The following is a 26,683-nucleotide window of genomic DNA, read 5'->3' as shown; positions in this document are numbered from 1 at the left end:
ACCACAAAGACCTTTTAGGTTTCTTAGGATTACTGCTAGCATGGGGCTCCTTCCTAAGTATTCCCTAAAGGCCTGGATATTTCCATTTCCCTAAGCACAGGAACATGGATAAATGCCTTAAGATTCCTTTAGGGAGAATCAAAAGGTTTACAATTGTAGTTATGGTGATATTGTTGGGTGCTCCCTCCAGGGTACTAAGCACTCCTTTATTCAGGACCTTGGGTCTGAGAATTTAGTGAGAGTTCATAACTCTCCATTTTGGTGACTCAAAACAGGTCTCTTTGCCAGATCTGGAGTCTTGCTTTGGGTTATACAAAACAAATAGGACCATCACCCCGGCTCTGTTGCCTTAGTACTGCCCTTTTCCCCCTGCTACTCCAGGATCCCATCATCCCCACTGATATCAGGGATTCCGTTTCAACAGCAGCATCTCCAAGTTTCATTCCCAGCCTATGGAGGACATAAACTACAGCATTTCCCCAGGCAAGGTGTTCCCCTTATCTGTGTACTTTCCAATTCCTTGGGGAAAGAAATACCATCTGAGCAATTCTGGAGGGCAAAATTAGATGAGTAAGTCACACATATGATAAATCTGCATCAATATTTTTATCTTCATGTTTTTGGGTTCATCTTCTAATGCCATACTGAGGAGTGTTTGGCATTTCAGTTTGAGTGTAGACCACTGTTCAGTCCAGGCTTCATCTAACCGACCAGCTAAGAAACACTCTTAGCTGCTAAAGCCAACATATTGAATTCAGTATCTCTAGAATTTCCATATTAATAAATTCAACCCAAATGAAAATAATGTTCTTTTTTTCTGGTCTAATTTAAACTTTTAAGATCCAGGCTTCTGCTGATTCAAATGAACAAAACCTGACAATTCTTCTGTAAGACGTCTCTCAGATCACACTTTGTGTTTGCTTCCAAAAACGTACTGGGATCAGACTCTACTCTGGTGGCAATATAGGGTAGTGGGTGGGACATAAGTACTGGCTTTCCCTTTTAAGACAAGTACCCGAGGGTCTCCAAGTAAGAAAGGACCAGTCATATCAGTGAGGGGAAGAAAGGCTGTTTCTGCTGGTGAGAAGATAAGTGGAATCTGGATTCAGAACACTGGAGTTTATCCAAATCCATTCAAATGTCCCCATTTCTCATTTCAGGGTCCCACTCTCTCCCAAACAATGCTGTGTGATTTTCACATAAGAGACATGATAAGGCTATGAATTTAACTTTTGTAATTCTATAATCCAGAAACTCCTTCTGATTTTCGTGTACATCAGCCTTGCAATTGCAAGAGATGAAATTCTTCTGGGGGCGCGCCTGGGTGGCTCAGTGGGTTAAAGCCTCTACCTTCGGCTCAGGTCATGATCCCAGGCTCCTGGGATCAAGCCCTGCATTGGGTTCTCTGCTCAGCAGAGAGCCTGTTTCTGCTTTTTCCTCTCTCTCTGACTACTTGTGATCTTTGTCAAATAAATAAAATCTTAAAAAAAAAAATTCTGGGGCTCTCCCATATGTGGCTTGAGCCTTTGGTTTTCTTTCCTTTACTTAAAAAAAATTCTTATTTGAGAGCACGTGTGTGCAAGTACACCCGCGTGTGTGTGTGTGTGTGAGAGAGAGAGAGAGAGAGAAAGGAAGGGGCAGTGGGAGAGGGAGAGGGAATCCAAAGCAGACTCTGCAGCTGAGCACAGACCCAATGTGGGGCTCAATCCCAAGATCCTGAGATCATGACCGAAGCTGAAACCGAGTCGGACGGCGCCTGCCCCTCTTTCCTTCTTTAGCAGAGCCGCCCCATCTAGGCCCTCATTTCTTACATGACGATCGATAGTGGCAGCCATTTGGTCTGCCAAAGTTCTCCAAAAGACATTTCAAGTGACCGTAAATGTAAGTAATCTTTGTCTCCTGCTTCCCAATGGCATTTTTATCCTCATTTCCTTCAAATCCAACTGAGTCATAACTAATCTAGGGGTCCCGTCTTTGAGGGCATATTGCCTATAGCCATTTTTGGAACCAAATACCGTTATCAGCATTTCGTACTTGTAGGAGGCAAAACCCTTCTACCTATTTTAAGTAGAAAAGGATTCAGTACAAGTAAATTAGGTGCTTGTAAGCATTGGAAAGCCTGAGCAAGTGGGCTCTGGGCTGGACTTCCAGGAAAAACTGACAATTCTGTCTACCCTGGTAGCCGTTACGTCTGCGACCATCCACACGAGGCATCAGGAGGCCACCACAGGCTGACTACAAGAACACACATCACTGTTATTTATGGATCAGGAAGCCCTTCCTTCAAAAAACTATGGAAAGATACTGGAATACCGTTGAAGAGAAACCTAAGGTCTCTATATCCTTGCAGTAGCAACCAGTCAAAGTAGCTGAAGATGATCCCTCTATCACTTCTTCTTCCACATCTTATTTGCTCATTTAATTGGCAAAACTTAAACTATTCAGAACCTTGGTTTAAGGAAGTTTAAGACGTGTAGTTTTTAGCTTTCCAGCCTCTGGAGTACAATAAAGTACTAGTACAATAATATTAGGAAGGGTCAGAGTGAGTAAGTACCCATTTACCATATCCATGAATTTCTTTACGTTAGCCCATCAAGCAGGACTGGTGACCAGACCCCCACCCCCACCCCCGCCTCAGTTTTAGCCCCTTTGAAAGTTGACTGCAAGCAGCCCATCTGTCTGGCTTTAAAGATTACCTTCTGCCTGGCCTCAGAGTCGCATCCCTAAGTCATACAGGTCTCTAAGCTGTGTGTGTGTTCGTGTGTTTTAATCAGACTAAGTATGTACCACCAAAGAGCCTTTGCACTCTATTCTTGCTGTCTGGTATGTTCTTCCCCTAGATATTCGCTTGGTCCTTTCTCAATCCCCTTAGGACTCTGATAAAATTACGAAAAAGCCTATACTACCATCTGAAGTAGCACCATCTACCATTCTCTCTTCCCTCTCCCCGCTTTGTTTTCTTCAGTGCACTTATCCTCATCCAGGCTGTAGATCTGATGGTCTTTCCCCACTACAGTGTAAGTTCCATGGGGACGATAATTTCGTGTTTTCTTCTTTGCTGCATTCCACACTTGAAATGTAGGCATTTCAAAATGAATGAATGCTGTACAAAGAGGAAGTTACTTTCCCCATTTTCTAAAGGGAGAACTTTTCCAATGCATTACTCATGGTGTCCTCCAGGTGGCGCCAAAGGGCTTTTTCATCCTTGCTAATATCTAGGATTTACAGCAAGAGAGTTGCAAAGGATTAGAATAAGCTAGGTTTTTCATAGCCTCTGGTCTAGAGTTCTGGGCTTTTCTTAGATGACACTCATAATCTCCCTTATTTCTTCTTATTCCTGCAGGAGGAAAAAAACAACGGGTCTTCACCAAAAGCATTTCAGTACACCATGTCACTTTACGACCCCATAGTTAAGGATTGTTTTCCCCACGTTGGCTAAGCGAAAGCCGAAAGCCGATCAGAAGCAAGTCTCACAATGGGAAGTGGAGCTGAGATAACAACACAGGTTTGGCTGCCAACTCTTGTCCCTCCAAAAGACTTCTTTGCTTTTATCCAATTAACTGCTGTTCTGGTGAGCCTTCAAGAGAATTGTAATCTTGAGTTATTTGCATTTCAGGGATTTTCAGACTGACTGCCCTTTTCTCCAACAGGTTCCCTTTTTCACACAAGGACCTTAGCGCATTTTCTTCCACAGACCTGCAAAGTCCACTAAGAGCATCTCCTGTTCCATGTGCAGGGAAATGTGCTCAGTCTAGCTGCAGTGCCCAAGAGACAAGGATCTTCCAAGTTGTTGCCCAGACTCATCCTCCTCATTGTGGTAAAGCACAGGTCAGCAAGACAAGGAGCAGGTGCATCTGTGAAAGGAAACAGAGAGCCATCTGGTCCTCAGGGAAAGGATGTTTGCAACTCTTCCTCTGGGCCCAGGGCTAAGGTGCTAGAAGTCTGGCATTGGAAGCTCCTTAAATATTGTTTAAGAGTGGGAAATCAGGGGCATGAGATAGATATTGATTCACAGTCACAAAGTTACTGCCAGATTTAGAATCTTACATCAGGTTTCATGAATCTTTTAGTTTTTCTGCTACACTATGTATGAGCTTTCTTGCTAAGGTCATTATTCTAGACAGAGCCAAAATCCCAAGTAGTACTAACTTAGCTCAATTCTGATGAATTTATAAGAACAGATAAAATTAAATGTTGAGATTCTAATGGCATGTCTCCTTTCTCCTTTCATTACAAATTTCAGTCAGATTCCTTAGGCCCTTACTTAAACTACATTGGCAAAACGGAGAAAGATTTTTGGAACAGGGAATGCGTACCGAAGAATATAACAAACACCTGGGTTATTGCTTGGTGATTATGCAAGTAAGAATACTCTGTCCCCAATTTGTAACCCTGCACCATTCCCTAGGATCTCTCTGAAGAGCCACTGGAACAGCCACCTCCTTTCCCCGCAATGAAGCGCATTTCTACCAGTGACTACAATGAGCAGAAATAAAGCTTTCACAGCAAAACTACACAGCTGCCTCTAGAGGGCAAACAAGGTTCATTGTAATCTACAGCTTCTCCATATGGCTGACTCAGCTAATTCTTTAGTCTGATAGCCCAGTCCAAAACAAGCTACCTTTGCTTCCTGGCAGGCTAGGAGCTGTGGGTTCATAAAGGACTCCACTGCAGTCGAATTAGAATATAATCCTTTCCTGGGACTGGGAAAACTCTGGTCTAGAGACTGTTAAAGACGTAAGTGGTCTATTCACTACTTGGCTCTGGAGGACTATCCAAGCCAAGGAAAATGAGATTGAGTTGAATTAAGACAGAAATCTTTATTAAAATGTGTCCTTCAGTAATATGTTAGCATACATACAATATACACACATACATCTGTACACTCTTTGACACACCTCACGGATTGCCACTATCAGTTTAACCAATAAATTAAAACTAAAAATAGGAGGGAGGCGGTGGGGGGGGTAGGACTAAGGGAAAAAATCTCCATGTTTTTTTCTGGTAAGAAATTGCAAATTTCTCAGAATTTCCCTGGGGAAAACCTGTGACCAGAGAATCTTTGAAATAAAATACATAAATCCCCGCCTCCCCAAAAAAAGATTCCAAAAGATGCAGTTACAACAAGTGTGCTTCTCAGAACAGGAGCATTCATTCCACTTCATACTCTGGCTTCTGCACCTTCTGGCTTCAAAACAGTCTTCCCCTCGGCTGGGGCAGAGAGGTTCATATGGGCACTTGGGCTCGGTGCACCTTGGGCTCTGGGAGTTGAGGGGCAGGCTGCCGTATGGGAGCGAGGGGAGCCACACTCATCTGAGGTGATGTCTGGCACATCGTCTGACTGCGTATCAGAGCTCTCCAGGTCACTGCGGATGCTCTCGGGCTGGGCCAGGCTGATGTCCCAAGCTTTACTGGCCACGCAGTCTTTCTGTTCACAGTTTTGGTGTTTGCAGGAGGGATCCTCTTCATTGCTGCCACTGCCGCCACGACCACTACCTTCTTCATCATTCTCTGCCATCTGAGCATGAACATGGAGCGAGTCCTCCGTGCTGCTTCCACTCACCAGCTGATAGTGGCTTGGTTTGGCTTCAATATCCACTTGGATTTCCATATTGTTGCAGTCTCTGTGGAGACAAAATCCACTTTGCTGAGTCATGTATGGGTCATGCTATACCTGTGGGTACAAGCAGTTTGTGGGTTCAGGATTAGGAAGTCCAAAACATAGGTAAACTGTAAACTAAAGTTCACTTTTAGCAAAAATAAAAAGTTAACCTAACTCTCAAATAAGATGAAGAAGAACTAGATTCCTTTTGATGATTAAGAACATACACACCTCTGCCAATTTCTTTACACAACCAAAAAATAGCTTTCAAAATTCAACTAAGGGTTGGACCCTCACCAATATCTTACTCAATATACAAAAGAGAAAGAAGATTCATAGTGTTTTACTACTGTGTCACAATTAGAAGAAACCAGAACCTCTCCAGGAGGGAGTGCTGCAATCACACCCTATCAGTTACACTAGCTTCTCAAAAATAAAGAGAACTAGGTGACAGGAGTCACAACAGGCAAAGGGTGACATGAGAGCAAAAGCCACCGACCCACAGACATCACTGAACAGCAACCTAGCTCAAGTTTCATGAGAATAATTATACAATAGCCAAAAAAGACCCAAAAAATGGGGGGAGGGAAGAAAAGGAAGAAAGAAAGAAACACCTAAAAATCAAGTGCTAATAAGAAGAATCGATCAAGAGATCCCAAACACTCCTATACCAAGAACCTGCCCAGGGAACTTGGGGTACACGCTATATATCCCATCTGATGGTACACACAGCCCTAACATGAGGCATTGAGCTTCTGAAGGCCTAGGACCCGACCACAAACTGTATCCTCTCCTGGGCATCTCTGACTGTGCACATACCTGTCCTGTGGGTTGTAGGAACTGATTATGGAACCGGCCATAGCACGAGTACTTGCGTTGTCACTAATTGCACCAAGACTGGCTGTGTCTTTGGGGAAAATTTCCTTTTGGACATCGGCTTGGACTTCTAACCTGTGTAAAGAGGGGACGTTCAAGTTAATACGAGACCTGGGTATTCCAAGACAGTCTGCTTCCTGGCACGCATCTCTTCTATTATTCTCTCGCAAATTGAGTGGATCTGATCTTCTCTAATTGTCAAACAGCTCAAATAGATGCCCACACGGTTTCTCTCTTGAATAGCTACTGAAATCGTCCCCTCCTTTCTATCCCCATTGCTACTACTTAACTTTAGGCACTGAACATCTCCTGCCTGGAAAACTGCACTTAGGTTCTCGCTCCAGCAGCCGCAAGTCCAACTCCAACACCTTCTAGATCAGTGCCAATGTGGACAAAGCCCCGATCACTCTAACAGTCCTCTCTTGGCTCTCTACCACCAACAGTCCTCTCCTGGCTTCCTGATCTGCCTCCAAGCTCTCTCTCCAGTTCCATCTCTCACTACAGGTCTCAAATCATAATCACTCTGAATTCTTTCTTTCCTTACACACCTGTATAAGTTGTTTACCTCCATGACTTTGGACATGCTATTCCCTCTCTGTGGAGGTTTCTTTTCTCTGTGTGATAAACTCATATTCAGTCCTTAACGACAAAGGAAGTATCATCCCCCTCACTCTCCCAGCAAACCAGTCATTTCCTGTTAAATGCTCCCACAGCATCTACCTATTTATTAAATCAATTTATACATCTCCCCCTCAATCATCTGTGAGCTCCAAAAAAAGGAGAGACCAAATCTCATTCACACTTTACCCTCTGTGTCTTGCATACAGGAACTCAAAACACTTAGCAATCAAATTACCCCCAGGCTACAAGATTAAAGGACACAGAGGATCCCAGCTCCCACAAGAGCAGCAAACTTTCCCAATGGTGTGTCCAAGCTGAGAACCCGTAACTATTTCCCTCTTTGGCTCTAACACCAGTTTGCTGCATACCTAAGTATTTCCTCTTAATAGGTTTCATAGTCAAACCCATCTGACTCATCCACTTCTTTTAAAAGGCTTCCACAGAACTGGAACAGCTGGACTGGCTAAGCTGCAGTCTCAGCAAGTCAGTCTCCAATTATGTCTGTCTGCTTATTTACAAGGGTGATGATTTTAAGTAAGCCCAGCAGTGAATTCTCTGGCATGTGGGGGCGGGATCCCCTAACAAGAGACGACCATTTATGAGACACAGACAGGTCAGCAGCAGCCTTCAGCTGCACATTCGAACAACCCCTGTCCTACAGCCTACACTTTCACTCTGCAACTCCAGCCTCAAGACACCCTTCAAGAATGTGCCATGACCCCAGAAAGTGAGGCAGTGAAAAGCAAAGTGTGTTGAATCAGAGACCTGGGTTCTAGTTTCAGCTCTTCCACAGACTTGCAGAATTGGAAGAAGCTTTCACAAACACCATCGCTTAAGTGCTTCCCTGATGCTAGCCTGTGCAACGACTCTGCCAGAATCACCTGGGGAACCTTTTCAAAACACAGATCCCTAGGTCCTACTCCAGGAGATTCAACTTATTAATTCTGGGATAAGATCATGAAATCTATTTTTAAGAGGCTGCCAGGTGACTGACAGGCACTCAGTTGTGGGATCCAGTCCATCTGTCATCTGTTGCTTGACTCCTTCTAATAGCCAAATGGCCATCTGGTCTTTCTTTAAACACTTCCAAGGATAGGCAGCTCAGTATCTTCTAAAGTAATCCAACCCTTCTTTGGACTTTTATATAGATTTCTTATATTCTCTATAATGAAACAAAATTAAGTTTCCCTCTAGCTTCTGCCAAGTTGTCTTAATCTACCTCTTGGCATGAGTCAGAAGCCTTTCTTTCTGTTCAAAGTCCTTCAGATATCTGAAGGCAACAATTTCTCCTACTTCCTTACCTCATTTTGCACTACCTGCAGGTCTCTCTTTATTCAACTAACTGCTTCTCATATAACACATGTTATGCTACTCTGAATATATTCTGGTTTATCTAACTGGTAAAATGACTGAGCAAGTTGTAACATTTTTAATCATAAAACTTAACAGTTTCTCTGGGGCGCCTGGGTGGCTCAGTGGGTTAAAGCTTCTGCTTTCAGCTCAGGTCATGATCCCAGGGTCCTGGGATCGAGGCCCACATTGTGCTCTCTGCTCCACGGACAGCCTGCTTCCTCCTCTCTCTCCCTGCCTGCCTCTCTTGCCTACTTGTAATCTCTGTCAAATAAATAAATAAAATCTTTAAGAAGAAACAAAAACCAAAACTTTAAACAGTTTCTCAACACAAATTCATAGAATTGATTTTCCTTATCTATCAAATGGGAATAAGAATAAGAAGGTAATAAGGATGACAGCACTAATAAGCCAACAAGATACAGTATAAATGCTGTTCAATTGAAAGTCAATGACAAGCCTAATGGGCAGTACAGCCTTGGGAATTCTACAGAAATGCATGCTTTCTCTTCCCGAAGCAGGCAACCTAATGTAGTAGAGGGAAGATCTTAAGTCAGGATTGCTCTTTATATGGAGCCACTATGGTGCAGTGTGGAAAGAACACTGAATGTTGTATAGGTTTTGAGCCTATTTTCTCATTATAAAATTAAAAACAAAAAACACAACAACAACAAAAAACCAAACCACTAATGACTACATCAAAATGAGATGATATATGAGATGTGCCTAGCACAGCTCAATACAGGTATGTTATTTCTCATCATTCCAACTGGTTCTGTCAGAAATTATCTATTTGCTTACCTGCTATATCTTCCCTTGCCACTGGAAAGAATGCCACCACTCAGAGTGCCCCCTGAGAGGGCTGCAAAGCTGGCTGTCTCGCTGTATGGACCCTGCATAACACTAAGTCCATCTGTAGGGCTTCCGCTGGTGCTCAGTACACTAGTCAGGCCTTCAATGCTGCTTTCCCCAATGCTGGGATTCTTGAGGGCTCGCCAGGCATCAGCCACTGGGGATGGAACCAAACATTTCAATTCAAGATAAGACAACATCAAAATAGAGTCTATTATTTTCCTGTAATGATTCTTCAGAGTGGAGAATATTTATGCAGAAAAATACTCATTTACTCTCTTAATGAACAGCTACTATATGTAGCTACCACATATCAGGTGTTTTAACATATTGTTAATATTTAATCTTCCCAATAACTACACAGTAACAGTCCTAATTTTAGAGGAGAAAACAAAAGCTTAGAACTAAATGACATGTCCAAGTCATGCCTGGTCCCACGAATCTACATTTTTTATTCTAAGTCCACTATTCTGTCCATTTTACCGTAGATGTCATCTAATCAAGCATGAAGATTTCAAAACATGTTTAGGTCATATTAGGTGTTGATTCTAGTAGGGTGCTTCAAAAACCTGTGGGACTCTCTGTGCCCTAGCTTAGTTAATATGGTAAAGTGCAAACATCAGGGACGCCTGGGTGGCTCAGGTGGTTGGACGACTGCCTTCGGCTCAGGTCATGATCCTGGAGTCCCGGGATCGAGTCCCGCATCAGGCTCCCGGCTCCACGGGGAGTCTGCTTCTCTCTCTGACCTTCTCCTCGCTCATGCTCTCTCTCACTGTCTCTCTCTCAAAAAAAAAAAAAAAAAAAAAAAAAGTGCAAACATCAAAGTGGAAGTCACGGGAACAGAAAAAGAAGCTGAAAGACTTGCTCCAGTTCTAGCTCTGCAGAAGCTCTTAAACCCATTTAACAGATGTTGAGACAAAAGCTTAAAGAAGTTCCCATTAAATGGGGATAATAATAGCCCCTGCCCTCCCTATTCAGAGAGCTATTGTAAAAACCAGGTGAGATAATAACTGTGTAAAGTCCTCTGAAAATTATAAAGTACTGTACAGATATAAGACTTTATTATAATCCCTACTATTACCAGCATACTTGGAGTTACTTGGAATCCTACTAGTTTGTACCTGCCACACAGAGCCAAGTACCAGAGGAATTAACCTAATAACTCTGGAACAAAGAAATGAAAAGCTAAAAATACTTTACCCCCTACAAAGCTCATTATCCAAAGTAATCCAATGACAATCTCGCTGTAAAATGTGCTGAAATCTACTGAATTTTCTGCCCCAAAAATTCAAAGGGAAATTAAAAACCTCCCTCTACCTGTGATTGGACCATCATCTTCATCAAACTCAATTTTCACCCCCTTTCCGTTTGCTGTGCTAACTCCACAGCCACCTCCACGACAGAGGGAAATGGGCACAACCCCATAGACATAAGCCAGCATAATGGGAACGCCAATACCTGGGGGAGGAGAAGGAAACAAGTCAGCAGGTCACTGCCCTAAATTCTCCTTCCCAGCCTGAGCACAGACAAACCACTTTATAAAGGGCCAAAGAAAGACAGAAGATGGCTACCCTAAAGACGCAGCTGGGTCTAACAGAATGATGACTGGACTTGGGAATTAGAAAAGGCCTGGATTAGAATCCTGACTCCAATTTACTAGCTGTATAATCTCATGTATCTTCTAGGATTGTCAATGATCAAAAGAGAAGGTATGTACAGTGCCCAGCACAGTGAGTATGTGCTGCTTTCGTTTTCCCTCCTCTACTCACTACTGACATGCTAATCCAAGAACCAATCAATACTCAAACATTAAGTAAGTGATTCCTGAGGTTTAGGATCCCCCCAGAATGTTAATTCCAAAATCTTACTGCTGTGGAGGCAGAATGACTTAGCTGTTAAGAGCACAGGCTCTGAAGTCAGATTGCCTTGATTCATGTTCCAGCTAAGTGACCTTGAGCAAGTTATAGCACCTTTCTATTACAACCGTACTGCTATCAGGATTAAATGAATTAATACATGCAAAACATTCAGAACTACTCCTGGTACATGGAGAGCCTTAATAAATGTTAGTTATAATATTCTTATTCTAAAACAAACCCTCATGCCTTCCGAAATACTGTGAGGCATTAAACAAATAAAAATAAAAGTAATTTTATTTTGTTGTTTCCCTAGCAAATAGGGAAGGAAGATAAAAGGTGAAAACTAGGCCTTAAAGTAATATTCTTTAATTTAGCATTTTCTCTGAGCCAGAGAGTTCTAAGCACAAATTTAGGACTGAAAGACCCCAAACTCTGACAATTTAGTGTGGCTGATAATCCTAATAATAGTGCCTAAAAGAGTTAGTCCTCAAGGTGGGTTTGGCATAAAATGTAGGAGCCTCCAATGTGAAATATCTGGCCAGCCGGCTAAACTGCTATAGTCAGAAAGCTGGGTAGGTAGGGGGTGTGGTGGGAGAGAGGGCAGGAAGGAGAAGAGTCGCAGTCCGGGCTAGCTTACCCACACTAACTGCAGCAATAACTGGGGATGCAATGACGGACAAAGTCACTCCTCCTGTGATAGCCAAATTCCTCTTATGTTTGGAGGTTTTCCTTCCCTCATACCTGCTGTGAATCTAAGAATAAGAAAGAAAATCCAGGTCAGCAGGTTAGGATATCAATTTTTTTGCCAGGTTAGAAAAAGACAAGTGAATATTCTAACTATATTAAAATATATCCCCTACCCACCAAGAGGCTTTCTTTCTCAAATTTAACCTAACACAGACCAGGGTGACATAAACTAATACAGAAAAAGTTAATCCAAGGAGAGACAAAGTAACTCAGGATTGTGAGGAAAGTATTTCACCTTTAAGTCACTGAGACAAACCAGGCCCAGGATGCTAATAAGAACTTTTAGATCTCTTGGGTTTATGAAAATCCGTTTACAAAATTAAGGTTATTTTTATCTAAGAACAGGCCTGTTTTCAGGAAGCTCTGAAATATAAACTCCTCCCTATTTCCTTCAAAACTTTACCAATAAACCTGGGGATAGAACACCCACAGAATTCAGCATGTCTTACCTTCCTGCCAACATAAACAGGAATGCCGATGACCATGGCAGGAATGGCAATGCCAGCAATGAGGGAAATCCCCACTGGAGCACCAATCAGTGTTCCCAGCTGCCAAAGAATTTTCTTCTTACGGCTCCATGGCTTCTTGCCCCAGAATGTGCATCCAGAGGGGCTGCAGATGACACATGCTCAAGTTAGTATTGATATTATAAATGCAGCTATTGTCACCAGAGGGCTTGATAAGAGCAAAAGCCTTCTTTTCCAATAAGAATGATTAACAGTTACAAGAGGTTATAGAAAATGAATATATTACATGAAAGGGAGAAAAAGACAAGGTCTGATTATCAGAGCTCTGGGCCCTTCACTTTTTGTTTGTAAAGCTAGGCTTCCAGGCTTGAAACCTCTTTTCCTTTCTCTGCTACTGAACTCTGTCCTCCCTAACCCAACAGTGATGCAGCTTTTTCTTTATTTTTTATTTTTTAATTCTTTAAAAAGGTTTTATTTATTCATTTGACAGAGATCGCAAGTAGTTAGAGAGGCAGGCAGAGAGAGAGGGAGAGGGAAGCAGGCTCCCTGCCGAGCTGAGAGCCCGATGTGGGACTCGATCCCAGGACCCCGAGATCATGACCCGAGCCAAAGGCAGTGGCTTAACCCACTGAGCCACCCAGGCGCCCCTGTGATGCAGCTTTTTAAAAGATTTTATTTGAATGGCGCTGGGGTGGCTCAGTGGGTTAAGCCTCAACCTTCAGCTCAGGTCATGATCTCAGGGTCCTGGGATCGAGTCCCGCATCGGGCTCTCTGCTCAGTGGGGAGGCTGCTTCCCCCTCCCTCTCTCTCTCTGCCTGCCTCTCTGCCTACTTGTGATCCCTCTCTGTCAAATAATTTAAAAAATCTTTAAATTAAAAAGAAATAGTAGCTGTCATGAGGTGCAGCCTGTGAAATTATAATTTAAAAAAAATTTTTATTTATTTGACAGAGACACAGTGAGAGAGCGAACACAGGCAGGGGGAGTGGGAGAGGAAGAAGCAGGCTTCCTGCTGAGCAGGGAACCCAATACGGTGCTCCATCCCAAGACCCTGAGATCATGACCTGAGCTGAAGGCAGAAGCTTAAAGACTGGAGCCACCCAGGCATCCCTGATCCAGCTTCCTTGACTGATACATATACTACTTGGGATCCTGCACAACCTACACACTTGACATCTCATTCAAAAGTGCTATGCCCTGCCTTTTACGAAGATGGCGCCGAAAGCTAAGAAGGAAGCCCCTGCCCCTCCCAAAGCCGAAGCCAAAGCAAAGGCTTTGAAGGCCAAGAAAGCGGTGCTGAAAGGCGTCCACAGTCACAAAAAAAAGAAGATCCGCACATCACCTACGTTCCGACGACCCAAGACTCTGCGTCTCCGAAGGCAGCCCAAATGCCCTCGAAAGAGCGCCCCCAGGAGAAACAAGCTTGATCACTATGCCATCATCAAGTTCCCCGACTACTGAGTCAGCCATGAAGAAAATAGAAGACAACAACACACTTGTGTTCATTGTGGATGTCAAGGCCAACAAGCACCAGATCAAACAGGCTGTGAAGAAGCTCTATGACATTGATGTAGCCAAGGTCAACACCTTAATGAGGCCTGATGGAGAGAAGAAGGCATACGTTCGGCTGGCCCCTGACTATGATGCTTTGGATGTTGCCAACAAAATTGGGATCATCTAAACTGAGTCCAGCTGGCTAAATCTAAATACAGTTTTTTCATGATAAAAAAAAAAAAAGTGCTATGCCCTGCAGCTAATGAACAGATCTGAATAGTTTTCTGGGCTTGTGTCCTATCCATATCCAATAGATAGTGTAAACCATGTTCATGGGGAAGGATATAAAAACACTTTGTCATACCCTTTATGTCAGTTTCATTCTCTTTGAGTTTGGCTACTTTTATACTCCGCCTTTTGTGTTCAACCATTTTTGCTCACTCCCTTTGTCCTGTCTTCTCGACTAGATAGGATAAGCAATTTTGAAAGAAAGGATCGTGTCTTACACACCCGTGTCCCTGATAATCAGTATAGTGTAAGTAACTACTGTTTGCTATATTGGAAATGAAAATATTTCATCCACACAATGAATGTTGTTTGTAAATATTAACTCCTTCAGGACAATATTTTAATATTTACTCTGAATTCTTTGTAAAGTCATTACATGCAAGGAACTGTAAAAGGTAACTCTGACCTTAATAAACTTACGCAGTTTAGCAAAATTAGACATATATATGAAGTAAAAGTAGTGATGTTTATAATGAAACATTTAAGGAATGCCAATACAGAAGAATGAGGCATAAAAAGCTGGGGAAGACATCATAGATGAAATGGCATTTGAGTGGCCCCTGAAGGGTAAATAAGAACTGAACAGGTTGAGATAAAAGGGGGTTGCTGGGAGGGTGATGTGATCAGAAAGCATTCTGGGCAAACAGAAGAACATGAACAAGAAAGACAGCCAGAGGAGACAGAGCGAATAGCAAGCCCAGGTTACTGGAATATAGCATGTATAAAAACACATGGAAAAAAGCTAGAAAAGGACATTAGGGCCAGACTGTGGCAAAGCCATACTCGGGAAATTGAACTCTATCTGGAAGGTAATAAAAATAGTCCCTGGAAGTTGCTGGAACTGAAGAAAAACGTGGTCACAGGAGTGCTTTGGAAGAACTTTTTACAGCTTCCTTATACTGTAATGAGAGGACAGACAACTGTGTCCCTTTGACATCCTTTTCCCCAAATCATTAAAAGAACAAGACGATAAGGCAATGGACACATTTCCCATCTCACCTGAGGTAATGCAAGTCTGAGATCTCTTTCATACAAAGCCAACAGAATTCACAGCCACACACTGCACAGGTCATATGATTACAGCTTCCATCATTCATCTTGATAATGTAAGCACTGCATCGTGGGCATGGCTTGATGTCATCTGCTAAGGGGGGGGAAGGAAGATTGGGCAGAAAAATACCCCCAGTTAAACCTAATTTGATTTATTAGTCCTAGGAATATATATATACAAAAAATGAGGAGACAGTGAAGAGCTCTTGGCTGAGAATTCCAAATTGTGCAACCCACTTCACTAAAAGGCTGGCTATGTCTATACCTCAGGAATTTTCATAAAACGGATCCTTGTCTTATACTGAGCTGCCTATCCCCAGAACTGGCATCTTATACACTTAAGCCACATTCTGAACAAGAAGACAAAGAGACAAAGATGGTTCTAAGAAAAATGGAATTCCACTAGCCAATAGGCTAGCAGAACTCAAAGCAGAGTTCTGCAGGAAGAACAGTCTGCAGCTTGGAATTGGCTTTAAGTTTTGAAAAAGTTTGGCTCAGGAAATTAATTTCTTAGGCTCAGCAAGTAACATTGTGATGTGCTGTTAACAGAACCCACAGACCCCTCCCATGATACTTTCAAATTCAAAACCTAAAAATAATTGGGTATGCTATGTAGCACACACCTAGTAATTTTCACAGCAAGCTAGAAACTATCCTATTAAAATGACAATTTAGGAGATTATGCTGTGCCAGGAAAAAGTGAATGGTAAAATCTTTCCTACCAGCCTCTCCCAAATGACATCAGTAAAATAAAATACATTTATAAAAGGCAATAAACCCACTGACATTTTTAAATGGGTTTACTCTGACTTGCCAAGGTTCCTCCTTTTAAGGTTAATCATTAATCCATACTAATATTATTTCCTTTCCTTAAATCTGTGCCCTACTTCCAAAAGCAGTGATGCACTTAAAACTAGGAGGATAACAGTGGAGGTTTAATACTAATTGTCTTTCTGCTCACAATGAAAGTTTTGAAAAAATCCTTCGCAAAAGGACCTAATTACTCTCCAACAGGAGACATATTATTAAAAAGGTAGAAACTACAGAATTCAATTTTGCTGCATTCCAATTTTATCAATTTATAGGTTGGAAAACCTACAGTTGTCAGAGAGAAGCTACGTATCAAATATAATATTGAATGTATTACCAAGTATTTTTGCTCTCTGATCCCAGGAAATACTTGAGTAAAATAATCTCTCCCAGCTTTAGGCTCACATTATAAAATATCAAATAAAGAGAAAAATGAGACAATGCCAACTAATACCTGGTCCAGATTCTTGCCCGTAACTGAGACCTGAAGTGTGCTTGGTCCGTACTCGCAAAGTCTGTGCCCTCTGCTGACGGGCCATATCGCATGTCTGATTTGGATGCCATATTTGCTTGCAGTGGTAGCAGAACTCTGTCTGGCAGCCTTCCCTCTCACAGGTCAGCTTTGGGCAACTGGCACAGCCATAGGCAATAACAGCATAACTGGGTAAGGAAAAAGGAAGAGATATCAGTAAGGAAGAGTGATCGGAACAAGACAGACATTATTCATCACTCCTTACCACCACACATGATAGAGAGAAAAGAGTACACATATAACACATAACATAACCACACACAATCATGCCTAGCAAACTGTAAAACATTCTGCGTGAGAAAGTAAATTTCTCCTTGAGATTCTAAAAACAAATCATTTACCTTCTGAAAAATAGGGCAAAATACTAGATTTAGCTGGAATCTAGCATGTATTCAGTCACAGTTTAAGCTACTTTTTATTTATTTATTTTTTTTTTTATAGTTTAAGCTACTTTAAAAGGAGTTTACCACAGCAAATTTCACAAGTAGCAGGGTACAAAACTATAGCTTTTTGATGGTTTGCTACATTTAGAGAGATTAGAATTTGGTTACACTAAAGGACAGAAGATTTGTAAAACAAAAGTATGTGAAACTAAATTATACTTTTTCATTTTTAAGTTCCACAATGAAGCTGGTCTGAGCACACACAGCCTGAGACAATAGCCATAGATGGATTCATGATCAATTCTCCCACTGAAAGCTCATTTTATCTTTCAATTTTTTTCCCCCTTTTTTAGCTCAAATCTATACCTTGAAATATTTACTTCCTTGACAGGCTCCAGAATCCAAGAATACCACTCACCCACCTTAGTAATTAATACATGATGAGGCTATTATCTCCCTCCCCTTTCTTTTCTCTCCTGACACATATTCTTAGTAAAGATTTGCAACTCAGAATCCATCTGCACCAACATCAACTGTTTCTTATAATTCACACTCATTTTCCAAGAATTACTCTCTCACAAAAAATCCAATATATTTACAACAACTAGCCCTTCTGACTAGTTCTAAATATGTCAACTAAGTGTTCAGATTATCCTAACAAGTGAACACTGAAGATTAAAAAAAATTAAAAAGTAATTTAAAGAAACAAATAAGGGAAAATAGCAGCTGTGAAAGTTCAAACAAATTTTTTAAATTAAAAAATATATATATTTTATTTATTTATTTATTTATTTGTCAGGGAGAGAGAGAGAGAGCACAAGCAGGCAGAGTGGCAGGCAGAGGCAGAGAGAGAAGCAGGCTACCCGCCGAGCAAGGAGCCCGAGGCAGGACCCGATCCCAGAATTCTGGGATCATGACCCTAGCCGAAGGCAGCGGCTCAACTGACTGAGCCACCCAGGTGTCCCAAGTTCAAATAATTTTTAAACAGGTCAATGATTGTAGGCTTAGGTGTTGCCATTGGGCTTTTTTGTCCCCTATTCCACTTTCTCCTCCAATAGCTAAAGACCTCAAGCAACTTATAAAAAAAGGCTAACAACATTTTCTTGGATTTATTCTACTGTTTATTTGCATGTACATTAGGTGTTCATAACAGCAACACGATTTCTCAGGTTTATTATAGATTCTGCAGATTGATTTGAGAATGACACTGAAAATATCGATGACATATCATTTATGTTATATAATACAGTCTGTACTAAAACTCTTCCTCAGAAAGAGCAAAGTGAGAATAGGTCAATGTACGAATGCAAATGATTCATATCCTGTAGGAGTTCTGAGCAAATTTACCCAACCTAGCTGCAAGATAGCTACTACAGATAAACAATGTTTCTCCTAAAGAAAGTGACCTGCTTGCTATTTTGTGTTAAATGGGAAAGGTACTGGATGATCTCAGTACCTTACTTAAGTCAACTGCTGATGATACAAATTACATAGACAGGAAGCCTTGAACATTTCCTGATCTATTCCTACCTCACCTGGTAGGAGTAAATATTTATTAACAGTTTTTTTTTTTTTTTTTTAAGAACACTTGACAAGATTGATAATGTCACTTTTGGGTGTGGAATTTGATTCCAAGCAAGTAAAATAATCCCAAATACTCATGAACATGCAAAGATCTATTACCATGACACAGAATTACTCAGGGCACTGAGACTTGGCATTCCTGTTTTTGGGTACCTGGTCTGGGCTTCTTGCCCCTGACTCATACTGCATGACACTGAGCTAATTTAAATTGCCAAGCCTTAACCTCTATCCCAAAAATGGAGGCATAGGTGTCTGCCACCTTCAAGTGTAACCATATTCTAAACTGCATTTGAGATCTTGCCCTGAAAGGTATGGTATAAAAATATAGCACATTTTAATCCTACTTTTGGCCTTTACATAATCTACTCCTTCTACCTAGAATGCTCCTTCCTTTCTTCTTGCCCTGGCAAATACTTATCCATTTAAGAACCAGCTCAAATGTCATCTTCCCTATAAAACCCACTTAACCTCTCCAGGTAGCTGGTTGCCTACTTTATGCCTTATGTACAATTACTTTATACTACTTATCACATTATACTATAATTATCTGTCTATATGTGTGCTTCCCCAACCAGACTAGACTCAAGGAAAAGTATCACCAATGTTTTAATCTTCAGGGTCTAGCATACTGATTCATGTTCAAATGAATGATAGAGACTCTCTCTATTAGCTTTTTTATTTTCCCTAGGCCATTCTAACTCTTCTCCTGGGCCTACCCTAAAGCAATCTTTAAATCTTACTAATGTATTTACTGGTTTACTATGTGCCAGGGACTATAACTTAGACCTCAAATTTTGTCTAAAATTTTAGAAGCAAACTCCTAAATTCTGAATGGGGTACTCTTCCCCAGGTAGTTGAAAAAAATTCATCCTTGAGACCAAAACTGCCTTGACAATCTTGTTTGTTCCTTCTTTTCCCTGACCTACCCTGGAGCCTCTCTCCTACCCTGCTCTTAGTTTAACCAAGCATTCAGGTTTGCTAATTAGAAGCTAAATAAGTGGAGAGAAAGCAGCAGCAGCTAAATAGAAGGAGGTGGAAATTACATGCTGCTAAAAAAAAAAAACAAAACCCGATGTATCATTTTCCTTCCCCTTAAGTTTATATAAATTTATTAATTTTGTTAATTTCCTAAGTATTCAGAAATATCATAATATGTGACAGGCTAGACCACAGCATTAACTAACTTTAGCCCTGGAGGAAAAAAAAAATCCATTATGAATTTGATTATGCTTTCACGGACCCCAGTAGTTACAAATGTGTTCCTAAACAATGTTTGAACTTTCTAGCTCTCGGCCACATAACTTCATTTACAAATGGACCCCGAGCATGTGTAAGGGTAGTAGAAATACGACAATTGCAAGAGACTAATATCTGGTCTCCTTATTCCCCACTCCAAGTTCCAACTTCAGAAGGTTATCTATCATTATGTAACTCTTTTACTTAAAATCCTTCAACAAAAAAGAAAAAAAAGTCCTTCAAACCGAAACTTCTTTGCAGGGCTTAGATAAGTCTATCAACTGGAGTCTAGTCTACCTTTTCAGATTGATCTCTAGTTACTTTCCAGATCATGCTCTCCATATTGTGTATCGAAAGATGGATCCAAACTAGATTCTAGACTTACTACTATATTTTTATACCTCTATGCAACTGCAAGTACAACTGCAACTGCACTTGCTCAAAACACTCTGAATTAAGACGCTTTTTTTCTCTACTTGAATCATTGTTTGCTGGGTATGAATTCCTACTTACATTCTTCAATGCCCAGATCAAATATTACCTCTTCTGTGAAATCTTTCTTGACACCATCATGTAAAATCTTTTAACTACCCTCTAAGAGCATTTGTGTTTTCTTTAATATGTATTATATTGCATTTATAATCTGTTATCTATATCTATCTATTTAATCTCTTCTAACAGGCCAAACCCCCTGTCAAGAGGACCATGTCTAAGTCCTTTTTGTAATACCCAATATTCACTTAAGGTTCAACATTACTTAATTCTCAAAAGTGTCTACTGAATGATCATCTGTCTGTCCTCTTCTTGCCCTCCACCCTCATTATCTGTTTCTCTTTCAAAAAGTGTGCTGTTCATTTTCTTTACCTACCTCATCAAAATTCAACTATCCCATTCTTCTGGGATTTAATTGAAAAATTTTGTTCACAGAATCGTAGAAAAAGGGACGCCTGGGTGACTCAGTTGGTTAAGCATCTGCCTTCGGCTTGGGTCATGATCCTAGGGTCCTGGGATGGAGTCCCACATGGGGCTCCTTGCTCAGCAGGGAGCCTGCTTCTCCCTCTGCCTGTTCTGCCTGCGGCTCTCTCTCTCTGTCATATGAATAAATAAATAAATAATCTTTTAAAAAAAAAGGATTGTAGAAAAAGTTGGAATATGGATAACCTAGGCTAAAGGAACTCTCAACCTATTCAGAGCACAAGATTCACTGTTAAATAAGGACACTAACAGAAGCCAGTGTAACTGTACAGATTTACTGTTAAAGAAGTTTAGAAAACTGTAAATAGTCAGGGAAAGTGTCAGTGTAAGGTGCCACAGAAAAAACAAAAACGTGTTTCCTGTTGATTTAAATTTGGAAGATTTGAAGATTTACACTGTATATTAGCATTAGCAAAATTTACTATAGTGTATATTAGCATGTTTAAAGCATCTAAAAAGCTCAGAAATAAATTTTGTTCAATCCAATACTTCCCAAGCTTATTTGATCACAAAATGTTTTCCTTTCCAGGATTACCAAAATATACACTGGAAAAATATCGATTTAAGTGGAAAAATATCGATGTAAGTGGAAAAAAAAATCAGACAAAAAAAGATTGTAGGAGATAGTAGGAGACCGTAAAGGGGTTTAAATTATAAGGGTATATCATATAAATAATCAGTTCTTAAAGACATAAGAAGTCATTTTATAGGCAGGTATGAACAGTTTGAAGCAGGGGAGTGATATAAAATCTTCCACTTTAGAATGATACACTGGCAAATATGGGAAATTATATGGAGCTGGAATGCAGATGGGCAGGTGCAGGGATGGGGATAGAGTGAAGAGTTGTGAAATAGAAGGTACAGAGCTAAATTAAGAGATGTCTAGATCACATATATCTCAATTTTTTAAATGTCATACCAGAGAGAAAGAAAGAGAGAGAGAGAGAGGATGTAGGAAGGCTTCAGAGGGGAAAATAACCTCCTTTTTCACTGACTGAGAAATTTATCTTGCTCAAGGAGCTGTTCCCTCATAAATGTGCTAGAGATGAACTGAAGCTTCCTGTTCACGGGATGGTCCAGTCCAGTTGTCCAGGAAGGCCAAAAGCTGATACTACCTGTTTGGGTCAGGTAGGAGGGGGGACTGTAAGAGAAAGTGCCAGCAAAGAGAGGCTGGAGTGGTGGACTTGCACAAAGAATTGAGGTCAAGACAGCTTTATCACCTATTCATCTGCACAAAAGATCTGTCCCTGCACACCAAGAAATTTTCTGTTGCCTCCTTTGCTCATCCCTCATAGAGATTCTGAAAGTATTTAAAGATTGGTAAGAGGGTACTTAAGAGGAAAACATTATATATTTACATGTTGTGGGGGTTTCTGAGAAGACTCATGCTTAAGCAGAGACTCTAAGGGGTATCAACCGCACCATTTATTAGCTGTGAGACATTGAAGCCCACACTGTAACTTCTCTGAACTGGTTTCTCCTTTATAAAATAGGTTTACCACCAACATCCACCTGTATGAAACTAAAATTATTCCTGAATGACCTTACAGTCTGAAGATTACAAAGAACTATAAAAATATCAGTTATTTGTATTTTGAGTTAATTTTATCTCATTTGAAAGTAAATTTTAAATATATTTGGTAAGGGGTGCCTGGGTGGCTCAGTCATTAAGTGGCTGCCTTTGGCTCAGGTCAGTATCCCAGGGTTCTGAGATTGAACCCTGCCATCCGGTTCCCTACTCAACAGGAAGCCTACTTCTCCCTCCCCCACTCCCCCTGCTTGTGTTCTCTCTCTCTGTGTCTCTCTCTCTGTTAAATGAATAAATAAAATCTTAAAAAATATATATACATATATATACTTGGTAATATTGTACTTAATATTAAACAGTAATGTAAATGTTGCCCCACTGAAATTGGTTCTCTTATTTATGAATAAAATAAGATCATATTCAAGTATGGGAAAAAAAATTCAAGACCCTGCTTATAAATATTTTGTAAACAAATAATCTTTTAATATATAGTGTTCTCATTATCATAATCACAGTGAAACTAATGGCCAGAACTCTGTAAGACCACTTACATGCCCCCTTCACCCTGCCAAATACAATTCTTCTTCTTCTTTTTTTATTTTTTAAAGATTTTATTTATTTATTTATTTATTTATTTGACAGACAGATCACAAGTAGGCAGGGAAGCAGGCAGAGAGAGGGGAGGGGAGAAGCAGGCTCCCTGCTGAGCAGAGAGCCCAATGCCGGGCTAGACCCCAGGACCTAAGCCGAAGGCAGAGGCTTTAACCCACTGAGCCACCCAGGTGCCCCCTTCTTCTTTTTTTTTTTAATATTTTATTTATTTGAGAGAGAGAGGGAGAGGGAGCATGAGCACAGATAGGGGCAGAGGGAGAAGAAGACTCCCCACTGAGCATCGAGCCCCACCCTGCCAAATACATACACATACACACAGAGAGAAGGGAGTTCTTGATAAATTTGGCTGTAAGAACTTCATCTGCGAGTAAAGAAAAGATGGTCAGGTACAAGAAGAAGAGACAACTAGGAATTACACTTACTGCTCATCCATGATTTTTACCAGACACAGGAGAATAGGACAGTTTGACTAAAACAAAACAAACAAGCTGTTTTTCTCCCAGCATTAAAGAGAGGTGGCAAAACCATTGGCCACATCCCTAGGGAACTCAGATACCTGTTTGGAAAGTGACAGAATTTTAAAGTTACTCCCGATTTACCTAACACCTCCAAATGCAGACCTCAAAACACTTTGCAAACATTAAGCTTCTCAAGTCAGGAAAGGATTAGGCCTATTTCAGATAAGAAAAATAAAGTAGATAAGAAGCTGTGATACAAAAAGTATCAGAAAAGAAACTAGATTTCCGATCCATGGCTCTCTTAAATGTGTCCTTAGGCCACATTTGACAAAATGATACAAACAGCAGTATCCCCAATAATGCCAACAAGTGCATGCTTTTTAAAAAGAAAAGGCTGAGAATAAAGACCATTGGCCTTCGTTGGAGTTAAGACCAGTGTTTCAAGCCTGGTTCCACCGCCCACTAGCTATATGACCCTGAACAGTCACTCAATGTATTTAAATTTCAATTTTCTCATCTATAAAACGAAATCAAATCTATCTTACAATGTTGTAAGGATTAAGTTAAATTATGTACGCCTGGTACATGGATACTTGGATGCCAGCTTGCTTTCTTTCCATAGACTGCACCTTCTTTAAACCCACAGATAACACATTAAAAATATATATAAAATTTGTATAATGCTTTTAACTAATAAAAAAAACCTCTAGATGATACTAAGCCAATACTTGGCTACAATAAGAAATGGCCTTAATTCTTCATTAACTTTTAGTAATGGTTTACGATGTCGCCACAAAGATGATAAATTAATTCCTGTCCATTTTTATTGTTGTGAGCAAAGACAGTCATTGACTTTAGAGAAATAAAAACAAAAAGGGAACTTTTCCAGAAAGATAATCAGCAATGCCACATTTCTCAGCCAAAATTCAAGGAAAGACATCTCAAAAAGGAGTTAATATTCTATTCCAAAATTAACCATGCTGTGTTTTAAGTAAATATTCCTTTGGTTCAGGAAATAGACCAATAGTATCTGTAAAACCTATCATATACATTAGCCTCCTAAGGCCAGTGAGATCACCAGGCCACCAGATGTAAGAACCTACAAGGTTGTTTCCAACACTTATTAATTGAAAGTGAAAGTGATCTGCCCTAGACAAACACCATACCTTTGACCACAACACTTCAAAGTAATTTAGAAACCCCATCTCAGGGAGGTTAAATAACACACCCATCTCTAAACAAGTCTGGCAGAATAGAAGACAGAAGTTAACTCTTCTTACTCTCCTAGACACTCTTAAAACAGCTTCTTTTGAAAGGGACAAATAGTCGCATCATGGAAATCTTAAAACAGGCTTGGTATATAGGCTACAATTAAAAGCCCTTAACTCCTTTGAAGCATAGGCCCATGCAGCTTTTTTACTGGCATTACATTCACACACTGCAAGGAGTCCCTAGCATCTTTCTGTCCCCAAAACATAACACACAAGAATAAAATGATCTGCCCAAGGTCATAGAACTGGTAAGTGGCCCAGTCTCTCCCTCCCACCCCCGAACTTCCAGTCACTCAGATAAGCTCTTCCTGCGGAATGCAGCCATTCATGGGATGTACTGACAGTAACAATGTTTTTTTAAGTGGTGGGAGAGTGGTCTCCACTGAGTACTTTAGAGAGTAAAATCTGGTGGTATTCTGTCTCTGCACATAATGCATATTCTCTCACTGACCTTAAAAATTCAGGATACATAGTGCCTTAAAAAGACTGTTGTCAAGAACTCAAGATCAGAGGGGCTGGGTAACACATTTTCTCCTACCGTGTCAGCGTCTGGGCATCCTTCTTCTCAGTGCCCCATTGCTTCTCTGGACAAAGAAAGGGTCCGTCCACTCCTCACCCTGCCCAAGGCAGCAGTGTGAGAACCACATGGGGCCTCCCAACAGCGTGGCACAGAAGGCACACAATGGCCAGGGTGCCCCGGAGCTGCCAGTGAGCTGTCCTTTCCCCCTAGTGATATTTCCATCATCTCCTTCCCAACTTTCAGCAGCTGTGGTCAGGAGGAACACACCTTCTCCGGCAATGCTGCTCAAGTCTGCCCCTGGCCAAAGGGACACACCCCTCCGAATGCTGTGAGCCCCTCAGAATATTCTCATCTCTTCCTTTGCCAGCTAATCCCCTCCCCGCCCTCATTAAGACATGGCCCCTACCTCTGGACAGAGGGGCGTGCACCCCACCTAAAAGCCTCCCCCGGCCTCCTGACTAGATGGACAGCTCCTTTCCCCTTACCGAAGGCTCAGCCCCCACCTCAAGCACGGGGGCAGGGCGGGTGGCGGGTGCCTTCCCCCGCTCTTCTGGGCTTGCGGACTGTGACCGCTTACCAACCCGCCGCAGCTGCCGCCTTCTCCTCCCTCCCGCAGCTCAGCCCTCACCTCTCCCTCAGTGCTGGGACACACACACGCACACGCTGCCCCGAGGACCGCTTCTCCGGGTCGGCCACCCGCGGGATGGGGGTCCGGTCCCCCGACCCGGGTCCCCTCCGCCGCAGCCCCGGGCCCCGGCGGCCACGCCCCCGCGCTCACCCGCAGTCGGGGGCCGGGCACCAGCGGCAGTCAGGGTCTGAGGCCAGGTAGCGGCGCAGCATGAACTCCTCGTACTTGTGCATGAGCGGCGGGTCGGCGAGCAGCAGGCGGATGTCGTGCGGGTTGAGTCGCTCGCTGCACTCGGGGCAGCTGATGGGCACCCGGCTCTCGCTGATCTCCAGGCGCAGGTAGTGGCGGAGGCAGTCCCGGCACGAGCGGTGCGGACAGCTGAGGAGGCGCGGGGCCCGCTCGGGCGGCAGCCGCACCAGGCAGAGCGGGCACTCCACCTCCTCCGGGCCCGGGCCGCCGCCCTCCGCCGCCTCTTCATCCTCGAACCCGGGCCCAGCCTCCGCCGCGGCCTCCGCCTCCGCCTCGGCGGCCGGCTCGGTGGGCAGCGCCTCGGGCGGCGGGGCCTGGGCCGCGACCGGGACCGGGGCGGGCGGCGGCGCGGCCGGGGGCGGCGGCTCGGCCTGCGGCTTGGCCCGGGCGCGGCGGCCGCGGGCCGAGGCGGAGAAGACACTGTGGAAGGTGAGGCGCCGGCGCCGGCCGCCGCTGCGGCACTTGGGGTCGGGCGCGGCCGCGTGTAGAGATGTAGAGCGCGGCGATTCGGAGTCCTTCTCAGAGCCCATGGCCCCCAAAGGCCGAGGAGCGAGGGGCGCCCAGCGCCGCCACAGCTCCCGCCTCAGCGCCCCCTCAACCGGCGCCGCGACCGCCGCCGCCTCTGCCGCTCTCCCCGAGATAGAAAGCGAGCGGCAGCGTCGAAGTGGTTATAAAGCCTCCGCCCCGCGCGCC

The 26,683-nt window shown here is 42.4% G+C and overlaps 1 protein-coding gene across 3 annotated transcripts; it reads right to left on the bottom strand.

The window, feature by feature from the left end:
• Nucleotides 1–2,527: 2,527 nt before the first annotated feature.
• Nucleotides 2,528–26,683, bottom strand: RNF19B (ring finger protein 19B). 3 transcript variants are annotated; one of them, XM_047726960.1, is made up of 10 exons: nucleotides 25,892–26,681; nucleotides 16,469–16,674; nucleotides 15,154–15,298; nucleotides 12,357–12,519; nucleotides 11,798–11,912; nucleotides 10,619–10,759; nucleotides 9,251–9,458; nucleotides 6,422–6,553; nucleotides 5,123–5,624; nucleotides 2,528–3,854 (listed from the first exon to the last, which is right to left on the bottom strand). In XM_047726960.1, exons 1-9 carry the CDS (start codon nucleotides 26,518–26,520, stop codon nucleotides 5,162–5,164), a joined length of 2,202 nt encoding a protein of 733 aa, XP_047582916.1. In that variant the 5' UTR covers nucleotides 26,521–26,681; the 3' UTR covers nucleotides 2,528–3,854; nucleotides 5,123–5,161. The 3 variants fall into 3 exon arrangements, with proteins under 3 accessions (XP_047582916.1, XP_047582917.1, XP_047582918.1); XM_047726961.1 differs by lacking the exon at nucleotides 2,528–3,854 and having other exon boundaries at nucleotides 4,801–5,624; nucleotides 15,154–15,295; nucleotides 25,892–26,679; XM_047726962.1 differs by lacking the exons at nucleotides 2,528–3,854; nucleotides 6,422–6,553 and having other exon boundaries at nucleotides 4,801–5,624; nucleotides 25,892–26,683.

The sequence above is a fragment of the Lutra lutra genome, chromosome 4, assembly GCF_902655055.1.
Source record: "Lutra lutra chromosome 4, mLutLut1.2, whole genome shotgun sequence".
Lineage (NCBI taxonomy): Eukaryota > Metazoa > Chordata > Mammalia > Carnivora > Mustelidae > Lutra > Lutra lutra.
Note: the sequence above shows the minus strand (reverse complement) of the source record. Positions and strands in the feature narration are given on the sequence as shown.